The following is a 24,569-nucleotide window of genomic DNA, read 5'->3' on the forward strand; positions in this document are numbered from 1 at the left end:
AAAATCCTTACTTACTAATCCAGAGCTTTCTATGCTCAGAAAAAACTGAATGCAATGAACCATAAACCCTATAATGCTCTCATTCCTTTACTTGTATCAAAAAACAAGCCTAAAAGTGTAACCATTAGAAATATGTCCAGTAATACAAATTGTGATCACTACTTATTGTTAACAGGTAGCTAAATGTTCTGATAGAACGATCAACTCATACCCATTAACCTCCTTCATTTGTCTAACAACAAACTTTCATATGCTTTAAGACACTCAATTCATCTTTACCAAGGAACCAGTCCCTATTACTGTTCTCACTACAGAGAGATCTAGTTCTGTTGGGGGAGGAGAGGTACTTAAAGACATTCAACTCTTCATTCAAAAACGGGACACTCATGAATGACTCACTCTTATGTCATAAGCAGAAAGTCAATAGAAAAAATACAATCAATGCTTCAGTGTTAAGACTTAAACATACCAAGATTTTTTTTTTTAACTTGCCTTAGTAGGCCAAACTACAAACTATCAAACTGTATCATACAAGAACCCTATAAATCATTCACAGAAAACAACTGCAATGTATTTTTTTATTAGGATGAGCATTTTAGAGTGTAGGAACAGAGATAGGCAATTTCTACTCTATTTTTAAATTTGGCGCTATTATTTCTTTAATAAAACTACTTCAAAGGATAGTGAGAAGTTCTCACAACTTTGACATCCGTGAATAATTTCTTTATAGATAGTGACTTATTAAGTGATAATCTTGCACTCCCTGAGATATTTTTAAAAGCTAATGAGCACAGGGCTCCTAAAAAATTTTAAGTGGAACATCTGAGTCAAATGAGTGGAAAAAACAGAGGTTGCTCTTGAAAACAATTTCCCTCACTTTGACCAAATCGTAACTGAACTTAGTCTTTGTATTCTCAGCAACTTTATCTATGAAAATCTATTTCCTTCACCACTCCCACTGAATATATATTTGCTAATGATATGGTTCTACAAAGTTAAACTAAATTACACAGTCCTGCATCTGTTTTCAGTTTTGTTTCAGTTGGTCAACAGGATCTCCCACACATCTTTTGAACTGCATTTTCCTTCTTTTTTTAAGGTATTTTCCCATCCTCTACTGTCTGATTTAATTAGAAAAAAGAAGAAAAAGCACATCTAATTTCTAAACATCAGACCTGAAGATTTAGGGACCAAATCCTGAAGTAGTGATTAATGTTTGATTCTCAACCTTCACGTAAGTCTATTGCCACATTACAAAATACACAACTGCACAGCTCCTAAAGGTCAGATTTTATATCAGGCTATATTTCAATTTACTAAAGCAAACCCCTGACTCAGGTAGAAGCAAATATTCTGTTTGAGAACAGTTTTACCTTTTTGCTTTCCTTTTAAATCAGGCAGCACTCAGATTAAAAGAGAATGAGAAAAAAAGGAAGAGGTCCAATCAACTCCTTAGTGTACAAGATCAGGTAAGACCAAAAGCACATTTACTAATGCACATTTGACAATCAATAGTATTCTTAAAGCATGAACGATGGACTGAGAAGTAATATCTGAACTTCCAGCATTACTTAAAGAAAACATCTCAGTGCAAAACCAGAAGTGCATTCACTTTGGAGGTAAAAACAAAACCAAAACAAAACAAAACAAGAAAATAAAAACCCACCCATCTGCTCATTTATATATGCATTCTGTTATATATATATATATGTTATATATATATATATATATATATATATATATATATATATATATATGTTCTAGTTGAATTTCTGGCTCCAGCTCTAAGCAATTAAATTATGCCAGGAAACAATATCAATTCAATTTTCAAAAATCATATATACCGCATATGCTTTCAACATCTCAAAGGTCCTAAATCTCTTTATCATCTTGATTTCTCTCCCAAGCTCCAGAGCCTATTTCCCAACTGCCCATTGGGTACTTGTAACATCAAGTACCATCCCCAATCTACACTCCTCTCCCTACCTAGAGAGAACACACACACACACACACACACACACACACACACACACACACACTCCACTCCTCCAATTAGTTTTCCCATTTTCATTATCATTCTTATTTTTCCAGGCTAAAAACCTCCAAGTTATATATTTGAGTCCTTCTTCTGGACACTCTGTTCTACCGTCTAACTGATGGTCAATCCTGTAATTTTTTTTGTAGTTTCTTATATTCATCCTCCCTTTTCACTCCCACAGAATCCCTCTAGCTAGAGCCCTTATCTCCCAGAAAGACCTTGCTCCAAATAACCGTAAAAACCTCCCTAGTCTCTCTTCCTCTAGCACTCTTTCTGTGACAATACATTTTGTATAAAGATAACTCCAAATAAATGGTACCACACTGTCCTTATTATCAAATAATTCACACTCTAGCAGAAGACACAAAAACCTATTAACAACATAAATGGATAAACATTATATTGATGGTATTAACAAAAAAAACCCTGGGAAGGCAAGAGTGACGGTTACTACACTGGAGGTTTCAGGGAACTTACAGGGGAACTGGAGAAAAGCAATCCAGAAAATAGCCAAAAGTTCATATTTTAGGGAAAGGACAAGGAGTACAGGTGTGAAGTAGGAGAGAAGACCAGAAATGTAGGCTTGGGTCAGACTCTGGGACTTGTAGTGTCATAACAATAAGTTTAGACTTGATATTAAAATGTGAAATAAGCAAAGGTGTAAGAACGCTTTAGGTTTTTGTAGGTTTGCTACTTTGCTTGTAATACATAATTTTATTTTATTTTTATTTTTTTTTCGTTTTATTTTTTTTTTAATTTTTTTTTCAACGTTTATTTATTTTTGGGACAGAGAGAGACAGAGCATGAACGGGGGAGGGGCAGAGAGAGAGGGAGACACAGAATCGGAAACAGGCTCCAGGCTCTGAGCCACCAGCCCAGAGTCCGACGCGGGGCTCGAACTCACGGACCACGAGATCGTGACCTGGCTGAAGTCGGACGCTTAACCGACTGCGCCACCCAGGCGCCCCTGTAATACATAATTTTAAAAACAAAGTAATATGAGCGCTAATAGAACCAGACACATCTTCCATAAGTGTAACTCGTGGTAAATTACCTGTCCTCTACACTTCAGATTAGTAAAGACTCTGCATGAAAATTAGATGTGAGGACAGTATTCTGTACATGTTCATTAGGTCAGGTTGATTTATTTATGTTATTTAAATCCACTGTGTCCTTACTGATATTTTTGTCTTTGTGACCCAACAAATACGGAGAGAAACATGTTTAAAATCTACTATATTTATGAATTTGTCTATTCGTAATATCAGATATTGCATTTTTTTCAGTTTTACACTGTCTATTTGATTCTTTTTTTGTTTCAAACAGATTCTGATTTTCTGGTGTCATATGATTAACCCATAATGCCCTGGGTTTTCCTTTTTGTTTTGCTTTTTGTGTATTTATTTGAGTATAGTTGACACAAAATGTTATATTAGTTTCAGGTGTACAACACAGTGATTTGGCAAGTTTATACATTATGCTGTGCTCACCACAAGTGCAGCTACCATCTATCCCGATACATCTCCATTATGACATCATTGACTGTATTTCTTATGCTGTGCGTTTTATTCCTATGACTTTTTCATTCTATAACTGGAAGCCTGTATGGCCATTCACTTCACCCACTTTGTTCAAGTCTCACCCTCCTCCCCTCTGATAACCATCAGTTTGTTCTCTGTATTTATAGATTTGATTCAGCTATTTGTTTAGTTATTCATTCGTTTGTTTAGATTCTACTTATGGTATTTGTCTTTCTCAGTCTGCCTTATTTCCCTGAGCATAATACCCTCTAGGTCCACCCATGTTGTCTCAAATGGCACAAATGCATCCTTTTCTAATGGCTGTGTAATATTCCATTGTGTATATACATACACATACATATATGTATACACACACACACACACACACACACACACCCCACATCTTTCTTATCCATTTGTCTATTGATGGACACTTAGGTTGCTTCCATCTCTTGGCTATTGTAAATACCACTGCAATAAACATAGGGATGTGTGTATCTTTCCAAATTAGTGTTTTTATTTTCTTTGGGTAAATACCCAATAATGGAATTATCGGATTATATGGTATTTCTATTTTTAACTTTTTGAAGAACCTCCATACTGTTTTCTACAGTGGCTGTACCAATTTACATTCCCACCAACAGTGCACCAGGGTTCCCTTCTCTCCACATTTTTACCATAATGCCCTGTTTAATGACACAGAAAATGCTCCTCAAGAATAAGCTTTTCAGGGGCGCCTGGGTGGCGCAGTTGGTTAAGCGTCCGACTTCAGCCAGGTCACGATCTCGCGGTCCGTGAGTTCGAGCCCCGCGTCGGGCTCTGGGCTGATGGCTCAGAGCCTGGAGCCTGTTTCCGATTCTGTGTCTCCCTCTCTCTCTGCCCCTCCCCCGTTCATGCTCTGTCTCTCTCTGTCCCAAAAATAAATAAACATTGAAAAAAAAAAAAAAAGAATAAGCTTTTCAGTTCATTTTTGGAGCAAATATAACTTTCATGCTGTTCAAAACAATTTGGTAATTGTTTTTCCCACGTTTTTCCCTTTCCACCAGCAATCTACTTCAAGCCAAATGTACCTCAATATTTAGAGTACATCAGTGCTGCTCAGTCTGACCTCCCCTTTATGCAAAGAATACTTGTCCACATGATCAAAGATGTTTATACTCACAAAAAAACTGAATTTCTTATGTTATATGCTATCTGGTCACATTTCATAACTCTCTGCCCATAAAAGGAGAAGGGGAAAAAAGTCTGAAATAAAGTATAAAAGGAGAAAGAAAAAAGTTTGATAAATCCACACAACATTTTCTTCTTCCAGAGGAGAAAAAAATTCATGATTACCAGTTTGAAAAGACTCAGTCCCAAGTTAATAGTGGTTCAAAAAGACGTAAGTATAAAGCCTCTGGCAGCTGGCTTAATTAATCATAGAATGCATAGACTCACATGAACACACGCAGGCCTGACAATATTTCTGACCAATTTCCTATCTCAGCACTCATTCAAATAACACAGAAAACAATCTAAAAGTAAGTCATTTCAGATAAACATGTATGGCTTAGTCCTCACTGGAAATGGCTGACATATAAATAAGACAGGGCAAAATAAAAAGCCTAAACAGTAAGTTACCTCATGCAATTTATAAGGTGTTTTGTTCCTACTTAGAATTTGCAAATAAATCAACTTTACCATAGAGTGACCAAAAACAATGCATTTTTAAACTATAGGCCATGACCCATTTGTGGATTGTGAAATACAGAAGTAGGTTCAGATAAGCATTTTTTTGTTTAATGAGCTGGTAGAGACTGGAAAACAACAATACCAGAATACGCCACAAAGTTAACTATTGTTTCATGAAATGTTTCAATTTTATACATATATGGAATGTATTTAAATGACTGAAAGGTATTTTACATTGTAGGTCACAAAAAAAAAAAAAAAAAAAAAACCAAGTCTGAAAAATACAGATCTCGGATCTACCAGTAAGACAAGCTTATTTTCTCAGAGTGGGAACGAAACTAGGAGGAACAGTTTTATAAATTTTTGTAAGATTATCTCATCTAAAGATCATCTAAGATTTTAAATAACTGTGTACTCATTTTTCAGGTGCTGAGAATTCACTTATTCAAAATTCAAAAAAGGCTTATTTTTTCCCTTATAGACCAGGCATAGTTCTATGAGCTAGAAATAGAAAACTGAAAAAATCAAGTCCTGCCCTCATGAAGTTTAAATTCTACCAGAGAGAAGTTAGCCATTGTGCCAGCTGCTAGGCTCAGTGCTTTACATACATTCTCACTTGGGCCTCATAATACTATGAGGCAGATAGTATTTATCCTCATTTTATATATGCGGGAAATGAGGCTTAGAGAAATTACTTAACTTGTCCAAGATCTCTCTTCTCTCTCTCTCTCTCTCTCTCTCTCTCTCACACACACACACACACACACACACACACACACACTCGTATGTGGCTAGTCAATAGTAGAGCTGGAATTCAAACTCAAGGCACCAGGATTCCAAAGCTCCACCCTTAGCCACTATACTACTCTGCCTTCTAGAGTTCTTCTATCGGCAAGAAAATGAAATGTAACAGCATTCTGCCCAAGTAAATTTCTAAAAGCTACATCAAAGGGTGGCTTTTGATCATATAATTTCAATTATAGGTGGTCTGGGGTTACATGCCCTCTTAAAAATTTTATAAGTTGAAAGAAGTCAAGTCTTAGAAGTTGACCTAGAACTACAATTCAGTTTCATCAGTTTGCTTTGGAATAAACATATTAAACCATCAGATGATTTGTATGTCTTCTTAACTGTTTAGAAAGAAAATAAGAACGGTAGACAAAAGGCATACAAATCAGCACACTGTGGTTAAAAAAAAAAAAAGTAAGCCTGTTCCATGAATAAGTTCAGCTTAGGCTCTCACAATAACAAGGCTTTAGCAGCAGAGTATGACTATTCATTCAGAGGCCTTATTAGGATAGTCATTCCCTAGAGGGATCCTTCAGGTTTAAGAGACATGTTGAGAGAAGCAAGGCCCACCCCCTTAGTCAGCTAGACCTGCTGAGTCAAGCCCCGCAACCAAGGTGAAGGTGGTGGGGCCAGATGACCCCATACCTCATACTTCTACTACACTGCCTGATCTTGAGAGCAGAAATTGTTCCTGTTTTGCTCCCATCACCTAATACAGTATATGGGATGTGGCAGAGGCTCAGTAAATATTTGCTAAAAGAATAAATGATATCGTACAAGTTATTTCCTCTCTGGGGTCTTGATTTCCTATAAAGCAAAAGGATTGGAATAGATCAATATATTCACTTTTAGCCGTAAAAGCGTATACCTCCTCGGGCTAGAATTTCTAAACACATCATAAGGCATCAGTAAAATTACTCCAGGACATCCGGGTCTGAATATATGCCTAGTCACAAGGTTTCACAACATCTTACTCACTGCAGTCCTGTGGAAGATAAACAAAATTAATCTGCCCTGTTGAAACTCCCAAAACTGCTCAGTATTACTGGAGTAGGAAGAAAGATATGCTAGTTTTTGTAGAAATAATAGAAAATATGTCTGACCATCCAGCTAGAGAAGGAGGAAAGTTGATATTCATAAAAACAATAATAATGGCAGCAGCAAAGTTTAGCTTCTTCAGATGTTTGAAGGATCAGGAAAATCTCATATCTGGTTTCTCCAAATAATCTTACTTACTGTGAAGGCAGCACCCTTGTTTTTTTAATAGTATAACACAGATTTACCATCCTCAATCATCGACTAGAAATTATTTTCTAATCATTTATGATTTTCTCCAAAAAAGAAAAGTAAATTATTTTTAGCACATTATTTTAAATAATATCTCAAATTAATGAAGCAACTGGACTACATCTTAATACCCCCAGTTCCTGAACAGGCTTTATTAAATATGTTTGCTGAAGATTGAAATGGGATTAAACATCAAACTATGTCCCTTATCTATAAAAAAATTTAAATGGTTTTCAAATCACCTGTAGTTGTTACAGGCAGAAATGGCTTCTAATTATTTTAAACCTCTTTATGGATGTTTGTTACACACAAGAAACATTGGTAGAAATTGTAGGGGAATCAAAACACTCTAGAAAGTATCAAGTCCTCAAACTTAGGACCCAATTTGGGTAAACACTGCTTGACATAAAAAGTCAAAGAATAATACAAAGTTTTAAATAAAGGCACATTAAAAGAAATATCATAAGACACTTTATAATGTGACTAGTGGCCAATAAAAAAGTAAGGAAGAGCTAACAAGGCATTTTACCATGTGCAGATTCTAAGAGGAGAAAATGTTTTTACACATGACATTTCCATGAGTTAACTTCTTCCTTCTGTTTAGTCTTAATTAATCTAAGAGTTTATAAAAACAAAAAAGTTATTATTCAAAGGACACAAAAAGTTTAAAAAGCACAACAGCTGTTTACATAACATTTAAAAAGAAGGTAAACAAGCTTACTTTAACAACTCTTTTAAAAATAATATTCCATGGAAAATAAGAACCCTTGTATATTACTGGTGGGAATGGAAAATGGTACAGCCACTGTGGTAAACAATTTGGTGGTTCCTTAAAGCTCAACAGAAAATTACTATATGACCCAACAATTCCATTCTTGAGTACACATCCAAAAGATTTGAAAACAAGGACTTAAACAGATACTTGTACACCAGCATCCACAGCAGCATTATTCACAATAGCTAAAAGGTGAAAACAATCCAGTGTCCATCAATAGATGAATGGAGGGGCACCTGGGTGGCTCAGTTGGTTAGGGGTCCAACTCTTGGTTTTGGCTCAGGTCATGATCTCACTGTTCATGAGATTGAGCCCCACGTCAGGCTCCACGCTGACAGCACTAAGTCTGCTTGGGATTCTCTCTCTGCCCCTACCCTGCTCACGCTCTCTTCCTCTCTCTCAAAATAAACAAATAAACTTGAAAAAATAGATGAATAAATGAAATGGGGTATATACATACAATGGAATATTTCTCCGTCATAAAAAAAGAATGAAGTTTTGATACATGCTACAAAATGGATGAACCTTGAAATCATCATATTAAATGAAATAAGCCAGATGCAGGACAACATTATATGATTCCAGTTATATGAAATATCTAGAATAGGCAAATTCACAGAGATAGGAGATTAGAAGGCAATGGAGAATTATGACTTAACAGTTACCAAGTTTGTTTGGGGTGATGAAAAAGTTTTGTAAGTAGGCAGTGGGGACATGGTTGTGCAACACTGTGAATGTAATTAATGCCACTTAATTCTATACTTAAATATGGTTCAACTAACAAATTTTATGTTATATATATGTGTGTGTGTTCAACCACAATTAAAAAAACATTCTACGATTGGGGCGCCTAGGTGGCTCAGTCAGTTAGATGTCTGATTTCATCTGAGGTCACGATCTTGTGGTTTGTGACTTTGAGCCCTGCATCAGGCTCTGTGCTGACAGCTCAGAGGCTGGAGCCTGCTTCGGATTCTGTCTCTCTCTCTCTCAAAAATAAACATTAAAAAATTTTTTTGTAAAAAGTCCACGGTCACCTCACAGATTAAAATATAAAAGGAAAATGTGCCCTTATCTAAAAATGGAGAGAACTGGTAGTCATTCCATTAACTAAGATGTCCACCATGGCCACATGGCACACACACACTTTATGTGCATCCTGATGTGATGTGATCTATATAATAGTCTTGCTGGAAAATTTCACCAGATCTACAATATGGGATGTTCTATAGTACAAGAACCTGAAAAGCCTGAACTCTTCAAAGGATTCACCATCATTAAGAAAAGAGAGTATTGATACAACAGTTCTAAATTGGGGAAACTATAAAAACACAAGAGCCAAATGCAATGCTTGAACCTTGACTGGATCTGATCTGATCTGGAAGCAAAGGAGCTATATAGGATACGTGGGGAATAATAAAGGAAATTTGACTTATGGACAGAATATAGGATGGTAGTACTGAATTACTGTCTTTAAAAAAAAAGTTTTTAATGTTTATTTTTGAGAGAGTATGAGTGGGGGAAGGGCAAAGAGCGAGAGAAACAGAATCTGACGCAGGCTCCAGGCTCTGAGTTGTCAGCGCAGAGCCTGATGTGGGGCTCAAACCCACAAACCATGAGATCATGACCTGAGCCGAAGTCGGACACTCAACCAACTGAGCTACCCAGGCGCCCCCTGAATTACTATTGATTTCTCAGTTACAGTAATGATAATATGGTTGTACACAATACTGTTTCTGTGCTTGGAAAATACATGCTGAGGTACTTACAGGTGAAGTATTAAGGAATCTGCCACCTATTTTTGGATGGTTTGGCAAAAGGGAATGTGTGGGAGGAAAGGACGGGAGAGGTGGAGCATTTAGGGTAAGATAACAGATGGGGAATTTAAATGAAGGATATACAGGCTTTCATTGCAGTGTTTCAATGTTACTGGGGATTAAAAATTTCAAAATAGAAAAAGGAGATTTTTAAAAATTAGAATTCTTCGAATTTTCCTCTTTTCCACTCAGAGTATACATAAGAAAGCTAAATGAGGGGTACCTGGCTGGCTCAGTTGGTACAGCATGCCACTTTTTTTTTTTTTTTTCAACGTTTATTCATTTTTGGGACAGAGAGAGACAGAGCATGAACGGGGGAGGGACAGAGAGAGAGGGAGACACAGAATCGGAAACAGGCTCCAGGCTCTGAGCCATCAGCCCAGAGCCTGACGCGGGGCTCGAACTCCCGGACCGCGAGATCGTGACCTGGCTGAAGTCGGACGCTTAACCGACTGCGCCACCCAGGCGCCCCCAGCATGCCACTCTTGATCTCAAGGGGTCATGAGTTCAAGCCCCATGTTGGGCGTAGAGCTTACTTAATTTAAAAACAAAAGAAAAGAAAGAGGAAGGAAGAAAGCTAAATGAACAAGGGGGAAAAGATAGCAAATTCAGGCCTTTCCATACCTTCCACGTCATACCAGTGTGCGCCGTTTGTGATCCCATCTTTGAAAGTTTCGTCTTCATCTCCTGGACAATGAGGTGCACCAGTTTTCATTATGGGATGGTTTGATGCGTAGGCTTTTGCCAAGTATTTAAAGACTTCATCATCTGAGGTTTTGCTATAGATTCCAGTGGCCTTATGTTCTGGAGAATCATCAAAAGGATAGCTTGCTACCACAGAGCCACCATGCAGATTTCCAGAAAGCACAAACCTTTGAAAACAACCAAATCATGTATCACCAAAAAAAAAAAAAAAAAAAAAGGCACAGAAAATGCCATGTATTTAAAAATTCTACATCTTTCATAAATGAATTCAGGTATCTCTCTTAGAGACCCAGAAGACAACTCTATCAGCTATTACAAGCAGAACAACCAAAAAAGAAAATGAAAGAAAGCATCATCAATTTAACAAATTTCAGTCCAATGGTTTTTGTAATTCAACTTCACCTCAATCAACTTTAAAGAATTTTCCCACCATTAAAAAATTAGCTGAATCACAGTATAAATTAACGTTTCAGAAGACATCTTATTCAGGGAATTCAAATTTGGCGTTAGGTTGAACAATATGAACTTCCAAGTATTCAGTCACTTTTTGAGCTACAAAGTGGCAATTTCATGTAGTTCAACCTAAGACTTGTATTTTGTAACATGTTAACATTGTAGAAAACATGGCTTGTATAAATAAATACTTGTTGAATACATGAGTTACGTTAGTAACTTTCATGATTTTTTATATTTACTATCCAAAAATGTTTCAGGTAGGAAGTCTAATTTAAAACAGGATGTGTTTTGCCTCACTCCAGTTTCACAATATACTGAATACTAAATTCACATTTTCAAAAGAGAAGCCACAGTTGAGAAGACTGGGGGTGGGGAGAACCTGATACAGTGAGCTGCTTTCAGAGAAAAACAATATAGCACATAAAAGATTAGTCCTCCATTGCGTCACCATAGAAGCAGCTCTAAGCCCAATGTTTCTGATTGGCCCACTAAAAAATAAACTGACATGCAGACAGGGCTGCTCCCATAAAAGAAACATTTTTTTTTTTATGTTTCTACTTCTAAGCGAACCAATTTATAATTTGGTGAAATTTATAGATACTGAAATACTGAAGAACTCCTTTTATGGTGAAAGCTAGAGGCAAAAACATGCTCAAGTCCTATTTATACATCTGTCTCTCATGTAACAGTTTAAACTATTACTGTGAGTACAGATTAAACACTCTCCTCTTGGCCCTCTAAACTGGATTTTCTTGCTTCTGCCTTTTTGTGGCTGAAATGAACTGACCTACAGAAGTTCTATATATAACATTTCATTGCTTCAAAGAAAATCAGATCTATCATATGTCTAATTTGAAAGGTTATTTTAAGTATCATCAATACCATCCCAGAGAATATCAAAAAGTGAAAATTACTGGTAACACAGAATCTGGTCATCAGAAGACAGAACTTAGCCAATGAAAACAGTGATTAAATACTAGAATAGACTATGAAAAGAGACTAGTTAAAAACTAATATAATTATTATTAGCAACCTTCCAGACACCAGAGGATGCCATTTGGAGTAGCAGCAATAGCACAAGCTCTGGAGCCAGGCAAATATGGGGGAGAACATTCAGTCTCCCAGACTTGTCACTACCCAGCAACAAAATAGGATCAGAAGTTACTGCCTCTAAACTCATTGAACCCCAGTTTCTCTCTCATCTGTAAAATGCGGATTAATGCTACCTGCTTCCCAGGATTGTTATAAGAATTAACACACATACAACACCTTCCAGCACAACAGCTTTATATCCTCTGCTCAACAAATGTTCATTCCTTTGGAACTATCTAACATCCTAGTGACTAGGGAATCACTGCCTTCAGGCTTTCATTTTATTCCCCACTACCAATGCTAGCCCTTGGGTGACAGAATGATATAGAAACAAAACCTAAGTATATATTCTAACATTCTAATTCCATTCTACCCATCTGGCACCCACTGCTAAGGTATTATCAATTTACTTTCTGATACGTATGCCTTAAATAATTTAAGTGCTTTTCTCTCCCCCTCTGATTTTGGGAGAGTTACAAGAAGCCTAGCCTAGTACAGGCAATCCATTCAGCAACAAATTTTAAGTGTCAACTATGTGCCAAACGTTCTAGGCCCTAGGGAATACATCAGTGAACAAACATAAAAATGCCCTCATGGCATTCATATTCTAGTAAAATAAAATGGATAACTGCATATTCGAAATAAGTGAAGCATGTTGTTTTAATTGTATGTTTTTCAATTAAAACTTTAAAATCCAAGATTCTTGGGGCACCTGGGTGGTTCAGTCAGTTGGGTGTCCAACTTCGGCTCAGGTCATGATCTCACAGTTTGTGAGTTCCAGTCCTGCGTCGGGCTCTGTACTGACAGCTCAGAGCCTGGAGCCTGCTTCAGATTCTGTGTCTCCCTCTCTCTCTGTCCCTCCCCTGCTTGTGTTCTGACTCTCTCTCTCTCTCTCTCAAAAATAAATAAACATTAAAAAAAATTTAAAGTCCAAGATTCTCTATTAAATGCAGTTTTCACTGTTTGGCATTTTTTTTGCAATGTTTTTCAGAAATATTAAAATGGCCTAACCATGGGGCGCCTGGGTGGCTCAGTCGGTTAAGCGGCCGACTTTGGCTCAGGTCATGATCTCATGGTCCGTGAGTTCAAGCCCCGCGTCGGGCTCTGTGCTGACAGCTCAGAGCCTGGAGCCTGTTTCAGATTCTGTGTCTCCCTCTCTCTCTGACCCTCCCCCATTCATGCTCTCTCTCTGTCTCAAAAATAAATAAACGTTAAAAAAAAAAAAAGGCCTAACCAAATACTTGTAGAACAAAATGTTTGCAATCTACTTGAGCGATAAAATTCACTTATTAGATCTTCCTTATTTTACTTACGTAGTCTTAAAAGTATGAATGCTACTCTTATAAGGATTTCAAGACAAAGTGATACCTATTACAGTAGCTAGAAATTTACCGCTTTTAGTCTTTATCAAACCAACTTTACATGTCAATCCAATTTATTTGAAAGGTATTTTATGGCTCCATTCAAATCATTTAAGTGTTTTTCATACTTGACTTTAGTATCATATATTATTTCTTGCATAAGATTTAAAGTAGCTGCTAAATATAAATATTATAAACGAGAATCTATAGATATTTAAAAGTTAATCTCTAAGTTAACTCTGTTATGCTTTCCGGATAACCCTATAACTTTTAAAAATTAAGAGGACTTGAGTCTGATAAACTAAATTCTCAGGATTCAGGAAACTGTACATATAATACAAGCTCCTCAAAAGTAAACTGTACCCACCCCCAGCAATATGATAATGCTTTTCACAAACATACCAAATAATCATTTATATGCTAATCTCCTATATAAGTCTAAGCAGGTATATTTAATTAAAGAAGCCTAGTGTGCTTTCAAAAATGGGGGTGAAGAAAACTATAAAATCTTTATTTTAATAATGGGGTTAAAACCTTGTATATTTTCCTAAGTATATGTGTCAATTACCAATAATACAAAAATACCTATTGGATGAAGTATAAAGTGAAACAAAGAAAATTCACTTTCTTAAGCAGACGGAAATAAGTGTTAAATTCTTACATATCCAAAATAGCAACAAAAATCTATTTCTAATATAGCTAGGTGAGTAGCATATCAAGAAGTTACTCAGGGCGCCTGTGTGGCTCAGTCAGGTGAGCATCTGACTCTTGATTTCAGCTCAGGTCATGATCGCACAGTTCCTGGGATGGAGCCCTGCATAAGGCTCTGCTCTGTGCTGACAGCACAGAACCAGCTTGGGATTCTCTTTCCCTTTCTCTCTGCCCCTCCCCCTGTGCTAGCACACTCTCTCTCTCTCTCTCTCAAAATAAATAAACTTTAAAAAAATTACTCAAATGATTTCAGAAAATACACTGAAAAAGGTAATTTTCCCATACAGACTAATGTGTTCAGTTCTTAATTTTCCAATTCATAAAGCTAACTCTAAGCATCATCTCAAATTGTGTGTGTGCTTGTGTTTTTCATTTTATTCACATATCTGTGTCCTTTATTATTAATTTATCATTAAAGAGTATGCATTTGAGTTGATATTTGAAAGCTGAAGATGGATGGATGTACTTTTCATGTACACCCTATGTAGGTAGTCACCTACTTTCCCTTCTGATGAGAGTTATGTGTTTGAAACCTGGTTGGGTACGATCAGGACAGTCCATAGCCACAGAACAAAATGACTTTCTGCATAATACCAACAAACACAGATGAACTCAAAATCGTCACAAGCTCCAATCATTGAACTAACCAGCCCAAACCACAACTTATAACTGTTAAATACTGTAATATGAAAAAGTTAACCAGGGAGCAAATTTCTGGCTCCACATTTTAAAGTTTAAAGCTTCTGGTATAGCCTCAAGGTGACTTGCACCAAGGCAAAGCTCATTTTCATTTCTGGTCACCCACCGCAGAACTAACACTGAAGAGAAAAATCTCATCATGGAATTCATATCATATCTGCAAGGGTCATGACGGGGCGTTTTCATTTAAGCAATGCAAACAACGCATTTGATATATCATCTCAGAAAAGCCTCAGCCACCCCTGCTTCTGACAACAAGATATATATATTAAAGTCATGTTTCTTAGGTAAATGTTCAGAGATCATGACATGGTTATCTTTAAAAGAAAAAAAAAAATCTTCCCAGAATATATGTGAAGTTAAATATCTACAAGGGAGCTCAAAAGGAGGAGTAAAGTCAAAGGTGGAAGATAAAAAAAAAAAAAGTAGGATTGTCATAATGCCTATGAATTTTCTAGGTCTGCTATACGTACTGAAATCTTATAGAAGCGAGGATTCCCACAGAGAAACTTCTCTGTTCATTATTACCTTTATTGTATCTGTCACTTAGAAATCTTCAAATCAAGACGGCAAGTAACTGTTTATTCACAAGCCTTATGAAAGACACAAAAATGGGGATATGCTGGCAAAGCTGATGCTTGAAAAGGGAAGAAGTACATGCTCACTCCAGACATTATTCCATCTGGAGTAAGTTCTCTCTCCTTTTATTCCTCCCCTCCTCCTTTTTGCTGAAAATCCTACTCATCTCTCAAGACGCAGTTCAAGTTCTACCTCTTCCACAGAGGATCCTTATTATTGCAGCCCACACACATTTTGCCAGTAGGAACAATTCCTGTAAAGTTTAACTGGGTATATAAACACACCTCATATGTATTTATAATATTCTCTTGTTACACACTATTTTCTTGAGGTCCCCATGCTTTTAATTTTTTACATCCCACATAGTGCTTAATAACACTTATGGTATGTATTAAATGTGACAATTAGCCATTCAGCTCTGGCCCACTAATAGTGTGCGAAGGGCATCAAAAACCTTCCAGAGAGTCTAAAATGAAGCAGCTCACAGATGAAGATACCAGCTCTGTGCAAGTTCTCCAGCCATAGCCATATGCTCCCTAGCTGAGTCAGAGGTAAAGACTGGAAGAGGACCAGTTTCTGTCAAATAACCAAGAAGACCCAGGGAGTGTCATTTATCATTATTGGGCTACAGTCTCCCTCTATAGCTGTTAAAAGCACCGACAAAGAGTCAAAGAATCTAAGTCCCAGCTACACTTCCCACCATAGAAATTACTTAACCAATCTGACCCTCAATTTCCTCTATATGCAAAACAGGGATTTTAATGATGTCTATTGCATGAGGTTGTGGCCAACATAAAGTGAGATCATGCAGCCCAGGGAAAGAGCTTACTTAGCAGGGTGCCCACAGCAGTAACAGCAATAGCGACAGCTTATCTATAAAATGAGTGAGCTGACCTAAGTTATCCTTAAGTTCTCTTCTATTGCTCATATTCTATGGTCTTGTGACAACACGGACCAGAATGTCAGAAAGGAGTCTCTCTTCCAGCCAAAGAGCTCTTTGCGTTGAACAAATGACAGCCTCTAGACAGCGCTTCTTGGACTATTAGCGGGATAAGAGGCTAAGCGGCCTGGGCCCTGTCCAGGTTACGGCGTGTCGCTCTCCACCTTCACTACCCCGGTCCCTTAGGACTGCAAGCACTGTTTGAGTGTCTACTGAATGCCCGCCCCAGCCCCTGCCCGTGGAGGCCCACGTGGATGGGGGTGGGAGGAGAAGGTTCACGACACTCACTTGTTCCTGCGGATCCAGTCCATGAGGGCGCGCACCTCTGGCACTTCATCCAGGGCAGGAGGCTCGCCGGTGCTGAACTGGTCGGGAAAGCTGCGGTTGAGGTCACGACCGCGACTGTTGTCGCGACCGCTGGCCCCGGGAGGGCCACTGTCGCTGAGGCCGCAGTCGCCCTCGTGGGCGCGCTCAAAGCCGTCGGGGTTGAGGCTGGGCAGCACGTACACGTCGGTGGTGTTGAGCAGGCGGACGATGCGCGGGTCTCCGCGGCGGTAGCCAGCCGCCAGCTCGCGGGCTAGGTAGATCAGCACCTGGCGCGACACGGTCTCGTCGCCGTGCATATTGCCCACCAGCTTCACCTGCGGCCGGCCCGGCAGGAGCGGCCCCGCCGCGTCGGGCCCCGTTTCGCCGTCAGGAGGCGGCGGCCCCAGGCCGGCGGTGAGGCGCAGCACCCACAGAGGCCGGCCCTCCACCGAGTTGCCGATGCTGAAGAGGCGCGCCAGGCCCGGGGGCCCCGCGGCCGCCGCCTCCCTCAGCGCCGAGCCCAGCTCCTCTTCGTGGTAGTAGCGGTCGAACTGGCCCTCGTCCGCCTCGGCGCCCGCGCTGGTCGTCGTTGTCGTCGCCTCCGCCTTCTTGATGTGCGCTGCCCGGGCCGGGTTCCGCAGCAGCAGCAGGAGCAGGCACAGCAGAAGCGGGAGGCGCCCCGGCCGCCAGGGCGGCCGCGCGTCCCAGCCGCTCGCCATCTTCCAGCAGCGCCGCTAACCCCGGCTCCGCTCCCGCAGCTCCGGGCTCCGGGAGGCGGGGGCCCGCCGGATCCCCTCCGCGCCTAGCAACCCCCTCCCGCCCTCCGGCCGCAGCCAATCGTGGACGGGCTTTCTGTGGCGTCACGCAGCGGGCGGGGTTTTCCTTAAAGCCCCAGATCCCCCTCTGGGCGTGCCTTCCTCTCGTCCCGGACGAGTTTGGTCGCTCTCTTCCTTCACTAAGATTCCTCTCGCTCGCTTTCCCTCCTCCGCGTTTCCTCTTCTGCGTTTACTCCGCTTTTCCTCTATTCGTCCGATCTCTCCTTTATGGCTTACCCCTTAAATTCTCACCCGCTTTTCTCTGAGTACTCTTATTAGTTCCTTTCCCATCTTTGTTGCAGCTATCTCCCGCTGCGCTTTAACGCTTAGAACCGAGAATCGAAAGAATCAAAAGGTTCCAAAGAATCAAAGGACTCAAAAAAAAAAAAAAAAAAATCAAAAGGTTCGAAAGAATCAACCTTGTAAGAGCCGAAGGACGCCTTAGCTCTTTCCACCCTGCACGCTTTCCACCGGAGCCGCCCTGCCTTGGCTTGAGCCCGGTGCTCTGTAAGCTGTTGAAGACAGTGGGACACTTGAAGCTCACCTCACAAAGCAGTCCGTTCCAGTTTTTAGTTTCTGTGTTGACAGGAGGTGTCTCCTTTATGTTTAATGGAAATCTGCTAGGTAGTAGGCTCTCTTTGTGTTAATGTGTAATAATGTATAATGTATATTTTGTCTTTTGGTGTCACTCCAGGCTATTTCGCTGCCACTAATTCTTGTGTGTGCTGGTCTCAGCCCTCTGTAGGGAGATTTCATTTCATAGTTCACTTTCTCACCTCTCACACTTATTCCTGAACAAGTTATTTGTTTAACCGTGGCCTTAGAATGACATTTTCAAAGCAGCAGGTATGACATTTCTGGAAACGCTTGGTGAGTATAATTCCTGAACTCCTTAAGGTTTTGTCAAAGCTGGCAAATAATACGGTTTTTATCGTTTAGAGAAAGGGCCTTTTAAACTGGTCTTTAAAATAAGCTTCAGGGGCACCTGGGTGGCTCAGTCGGTTGAGCGTCCAACTTCAGCTCAGGTCACGATCTCACGGTTCGTGAGTTTGAGCCCCGCGTTGGGCTCTGGGCTGATGGCTCAGAGCCTGGAGCCTGCTCCTGATTCTGTGTCTCCCTCTCTCTCTGCCCCTCCCCCATTCATGCTCTGTCTCTCTCTGTCTCAAAAATAAATAAACATTAAAAAAAAATTTTTTTTAAATAAGCTTCAGTCACTTTAGCTTGAAGAAACATAAAACCTCACAATTCTTTTATCAAGTGTGAAATTCTACTCATCTTACAACATAATTGCAATAAGTGTTGTATTTCCTTCTTTCAGAACCAGGCATTTCAAGGCCCTTTCTTGAACTATGATTGAACACTAATATGACTAGTGAAGAATTAATTCATTCCTTTGTCAAATATTTATTGAGTAACTACTGTATGGCAGAGCTAGGTGCTGGTAAGATAGAGATCGGATACAGTTGGTGATAGTGCTACAATAGAGATATTCAGGTGAGGGAAATCTCATTCAACCTGAGGAGGAGAAAAGGAGAAGAGAAGCTGGAAGGGAGAGGAGGAATTCTGGACAGCAGGAGGAGCAAGCCCAGAAAGCTGCAAGGCTTGAGAGCAAATACTGCATGTTCTGAGGACTGCATGCAGATCAAGATTACTGATCTGAAGGCACTCACAGGTGTGGAGGTGACCTGACAGGATGCAGGCCAGAGAAGTAGGACCAGAACCCGAATAGCCTCACAAGCTAGGCTCTGGGAAGCATTTAATCCAGAAGACCATGGTGAGCCACTGATGGATTTTAAACTAGATGGATTTTAACTTGGAAAAATCGCCTTCACAGTAACACAGAGAATGGAGTGGGAGGCCTAAGACTCTGAGACCGAGAAACCTGTAAGAAAGATATAATCCAAGAAGACGTGATGAAGCTCTTAACCTTTCAAGGGCAGTGCCAGTGGAGGTGGAGAGAAGGAAATGGATTTGAAAGACCTTCAGGAGAGAAAGTATACAGGATCTGGGGACAGAGAGAGAGGATTGTAGGCTGACTCCAAGTTACAGCCTAAGCAACCTGGCAGGTGTTCGCCGAGATACAGGACAGGAGAAAGTGCAGGCTTAGGTGAAGATGATGAGTTTAGCACAGTCGCTGTGACCGGTCCTGTGAATGCCTCTTTCTCCTCCACGCCCCATTTGGTTTAGTCCACATCATGCACAGCAGCTGCGACTCATCAGGAACATAAGCCCCAACTCTGTACAAAGACCACTTCCCCCTGGGGAGTGCTTAATCATTACACTATGCACTTTTACAATAATCCAAATCAAAGAAGCCCCAGGGGACATGTTAACCTCTAATCAAATATTTCCTTTTCTACTATTTTCACTCTCCTTTGAAACCTCTTCCTGCCACCTCACTCTGGTAGCCTCACCCAGTGTGGCAGACTTGAAATGTAAATAAACAAGCCTGAGTGCAAGACAATGTGATGTAACTTGAGTCAGCGCCCTTCCAGGAATCCCCAGGCCTCTTTCAGGTCTGGAGCCTCTATTCTAATCAGGTACCCTATGCCAGAAGTTAGAAGTGAAACTCAAAGCTCCTAACCCTGGTCACTGCTCACTGGAGAGGAAACCTCCAGCTAGATACCTCCAGCTGTCCCAGAGAAGTCTTGAACCTTGTGACAGGTGTCCCTTTCCTCCTCCCCGACAAGGAGAGTCTTGGCCTCACAAATGAGGAAACTGAGGAAAAGCTTGAAGGTGAAAAGGCTTCCTGTTCGCAGAAGCAGAGCAGTAATGACCTGGATTTTTAAAAACAAGGCAGAGCTATTGGATAGCCTTGTTGACTTTAGTAACTACTTTCTTAAAAAGACTTAAAAGTAACTGAAGCACAGCATAGACCATGAATTTGTAAATGTCACATTATTTGGCACAAACACCCATATACATACAAATTCAGCTTGATAAATATTTATGGAACACCCATTCTAGTGAAAGGTCTGCTTTGCTGGGTGCAGGAAGCTGAATAAGAGATTCTCCTCCCCCTGGAGGTCAGAGTCTAGTGAGGGAGATAGAGCATAGCCAGGACAGGATATGTCCACAGGGCCAGAGCTAAAGGCACTGTGCTTAGCCCTTTTCATTTGTTGACACATTTAATCCTCACAGCCATTCTGAGGTGGGTACTATCATCATTCCCATTTCAAAGATAAAAAGACTGAGGCACAAGGTCTTACAGCTGGCAAGCCACAGATCCAGGACTCAAACCCAGGGAGTCTGGCCTCAGAGTCTCTCTGTTTAATCTCTATAATAAAACTGCTTTTATGTGGTGAACTAAAAATACAAAACAAAACAAAACAAACAAACAAAAAAAACCCCTGCTATTGGAACACAGGAAAAGACAACTAATTGTGATGAATCAGAGAAATTTTCACCGATACCATCAGATCATGAGCTTTGGCATCAGAACCAAGTTCAAATCCTAAGTCAACCATTTTCTAGCTGTTTTAACTTAGGGAAATTTATTTCATTTTTCTAATAATTAAATGAGATAATACATGTATAATATTTATGTCATATTTGCATATTACAAGCTTTCAGAAATCATTATTTTTGTTTATTTTTTTAATAATAAGAAGAATTCTCAAATAGGAAAAAAAAGTGGAGAAAAGGTCACTCCAGGCAAAATGACCAGCAAGGGTAGAGGGATAGAGGCAGGTGGTGAATGGTGGGAGGAGGACTACGATGACAACAATTTCACAAGCTAGTGAGAGTGACCAGGTAGATGGCCTTGCTATTATCTAAGACAAGAAAGGCAGAAGAAAATCTCCTTGAGATGAGGACTAAATTGGATTGACCATTGTTTAGCAATGCACAGGTTCCTCGTGATGTTTATAAGAGCAGTCATGGCGCAATGGTTCAGGGAAAACCAGAATGGAGTGGCATCAAGAAAGACTAGAAGATGATGAGGTAGAGCTGGTGAAGTAATTCTTTTGAGTAGTTCTGTTATAAAAGAAAGGAGAAAATTGGGACTAAGCTGGAAGGGGGCACAAGGCCAACAGAATTTTTTGGGTTTGGGTTTGTTTTTTTGTTTTTAAGATGGGAGAAATCATAGTTTGTTTGTGTACTGATGGGAATGATCTCGTAAAGAGGGAAGATTTGATGATGCGTTAGAGAAGGTGGAGAATTGCTGGAGCCATGGGATCTAATCCACCAGTGGAAGGGCTGGCCTTAAGTAGGAGCACAGACACTTCATCTGTAGACACGAATGGAAAGGCAGAACATATGGGCATAGGTACAATTAAGTGGGTAGGCAAGGTGTTGTTGGGAGCTGGTGGATGTTCTCTGATTGCTTCTATTTTCTTTTTTTTTTTTAATTTTTTTTTTTACGTTTATTTATTTTTGAGACAGAGAGAGACAGAGCATGAGCGGGGGAGGGGCAGAGAGAGAGGGAGACACAGAATCGGAAGCAGGCTCCAGGCTCTGAGCCATCGGCCCAGAGCCCGACGCGGGGCTCGAACTCACAGACCGCGAGATCGTGACCTGGCTGAAGTCGGACGCTTAACCGACTGCGCCACCCAGGCGCCCCGATTGCTTCTATTTTCTAATGAAATGGGAAATAAGACCATTAGCCAAGAGTAAGGATGTATAGTAGGTGTCAGAAGTTTGAGAAAAGAGAGAAAGGTATGAAATAATCCTCTCAAAGAGTGGGAGAGAGAAATGGAGAGTAATAATAGTTTTCAGTCATTGACACTTAATAGGAACTGGCTGTTTTTAAACACATCCTCTAGACCTGAAAGCTAATGGGACATGGAACAGAAGGGTTTGTTTGTTTGTTTGGTTGGTTGGTTGGTTGGTTGGTTTTTTGATAAGGAGATTGTCTGGGAGCCTGAAAGGTATAATTAGAGTCCAAAGAATTGGGTTCTGAAAAGCCAGCTTGAGGGGATGTGAGATTGCTGAGAAGATAAACAGAGATGAGGGCAAGACTGGATCACAGTTAAATTCTCCATTTCATTTGAATTTTGCTCCATGCCCAGGTCCCTCTAGTGTTAACTCACCCAAACAAGTGACCACTTGCTCTTCGTCATCTCTGCAAAAGAAAGTCAAATCCAAGAAACTTGCAGTCCAAGAACCACTAGTAAGAGATCAAGTCATCTCATTCTGACCAAAAGCAACCATCTGAAAGCAAATTGGGGATTTGAAAGATACTATGTCAATCACAGTTTGCATAATAATACCTCCTTACATGTGATTTCTCACGTACATATGTTATCTTGCTCACAACTCTGAGGGGTACCAAGGTTGCCTACAAAGATTCTAGCTTTAAGCTGTCACCAACCAGCTCAGACAAGTCACACAGCTAGACACAGGGCAGAGCTGGGAACTCCAGCCCTACCTGCAAAATCTTTCCAGAGCTCCTGCCGCCACACCCCAGGACTCACTGCACTTAACTCAATCTGAGCTGTATGTGTGTGCTGTGTGTACATCTAACTTATAATGAGAAAGATTGAAAGAAATAAGCAACCAAGCCTAAAACAGAAGTAGAAATGTACGTTGGTGAAAACTCTTTAAAGAATGTGGAAATAATCTTAAGGTGTTAGTGATCAATAACAAAGAAATGAATGCTTTATTCAGGTGACCAGACACATGGTTAGTGCCTATGGGAGAAGAAACTGAAGAATTAACTGAGGCCCACGGAGACACATTCATTTAAAGAAGAATTAGAGAAACCGACAAAAAGTTGTCTATAGGTGACAGGGATGATAAAGACATGAAGCAATATCCAATTAGAATTTTCACAAATTTGCTGACATGTTCTAAGTAGCAAAACACAAGAATGGCTTAATTTCTGAAGAGCAATTTTTAAAAATGGAATGAAGTCTCAAGGTGGGTGAATCAAAGGAATTTTCAAGAGATTTGACCACATCAGTTCTTGCAGGTGCTGTTGGTTCCCTGCCCAGATTCTCTGTACCAAGCCAGCATACCCCTTCCCTAGCTGCTGTTACACCTGCACCCTTTTCTGGAAGATTTCCCTTAGCTGACAGGAGATGCTTTGCCCAGAAATCCCTGCCAAGTTACACACACTGCCTGTATGCACGCCCCCTCCTCGCTCTGCTCTCCCACTAGACTCGTCCTACTGTTTCACAGATGCAGGGTGCCTTGTCTCCGGATGGGAGAAACTTTGGAGCAATTTATGCTCCAGAGCTCTCTGTGGAATCAGGCTGAGGTAAGAGTTCTTTCATCTCTACTTAGCTTCTTCCCCATCATGCTTCCTTTAATCCCTTGTAGGTTTCTCCTGAGGGCACTTCCTCAATAAATCATTCATCCAAGAACCCCTGTCTCAGACTGTGCTTCTAGAAAACCTGCCTTAAGCCAGCCGGATCAGATGTAACTCCACAGTATGTCTCTCTATGGATTAGATAGAACACATTTTGCTTTATGTTTTTGTTGTTGTTTGCTGTTTGTTTTTGTTTTCATAAAGTTTGCTGTTGCTTCCTTGGGGTCTGTATCTTTCCAGGCCAAAGAGAAATGAAAGATGTTTATTGAAATCTCTTCTAAAATTTGCCCTTGGTTAGGTAAGCCTCTTCTTAAAATTTTAGTTAGGCCTGTTTCTAGGGCAGAGATAAGCTGTTGTCTAATCACGAGGCTATGACAGAGATTTTGATCTGTATTGCCAAAAAATTCACTATCAGCCAGCACCAAATGGACAGCAGTTCTAGTCTCATGAGGCAGAGAGGGAGGGAAGCAAGTATCAAACACTTTCAGTTATACATATCAGAAAACCTGACTCATTCTAACTTGAATAATAAATGGAATTTATTGGCTCGGATAACTGAGAAATCCAAAGGAGAAGTTTGGAGTCAGTCATTGCTTTTTACCCTGTGACTAAACAGTCGCCACGCACCTGCCTTCTACAGTGTTCACTTTATTCTAAGTTTGACTCCACTTGTGGTCCCAAGAGAGCTCCCTGAAGCTCCCCAAACCACACTCTTTCTCATTTATACTCAGCAAGAAACAGAAGATGCCCTTGTCCTATTA

General features: G+C 40.1%; 1 protein-coding gene across 2 annotated transcripts in view; it reads right to left on the reverse strand.

Annotated features, from left to right (window-relative positions):
• CPD (carboxypeptidase D) overlaps positions 1 to 17,492 on the reverse strand; it is an 81,167-nt gene extending 63,675 nt beyond the window's left edge. For both annotated transcript variants that reach the window (XR_006962274.1, XM_047080678.1), the window contains exons 1-2: positions 16,726 to 17,492; positions 10,519 to 10,766 (exon numbers count right to left, since the gene is read on the reverse strand). Coding sequence is in view for 1 of the 2 variants with exons in the window: in XM_047080678.1 (XP_046936634.1) it covers positions 10,519 to 10,766; positions 16,726 to 17,462 (985 nt within the window). In the remaining variant the exon portion in view is untranslated. The remainder of the gene's footprint in view (positions 1 to 10,518; positions 10,767 to 16,725) is intronic.
• Positions 17,493 to 24,569: the final 7,077 nt, after the last annotated feature.

This window comes from Lynx rufus, unplaced genomic scaffold (genome assembly GCF_022079265.1).
Source record: "Lynx rufus isolate CCGP_SWC_20201006 ecotype Redwood Valley unplaced genomic scaffold, mLynRuf1.p SCAF_18, whole genome shotgun sequence".
NCBI classification, from domain to species: Eukaryota; Metazoa; Chordata; class Mammalia; order Carnivora; family Felidae; genus Lynx; species Lynx rufus.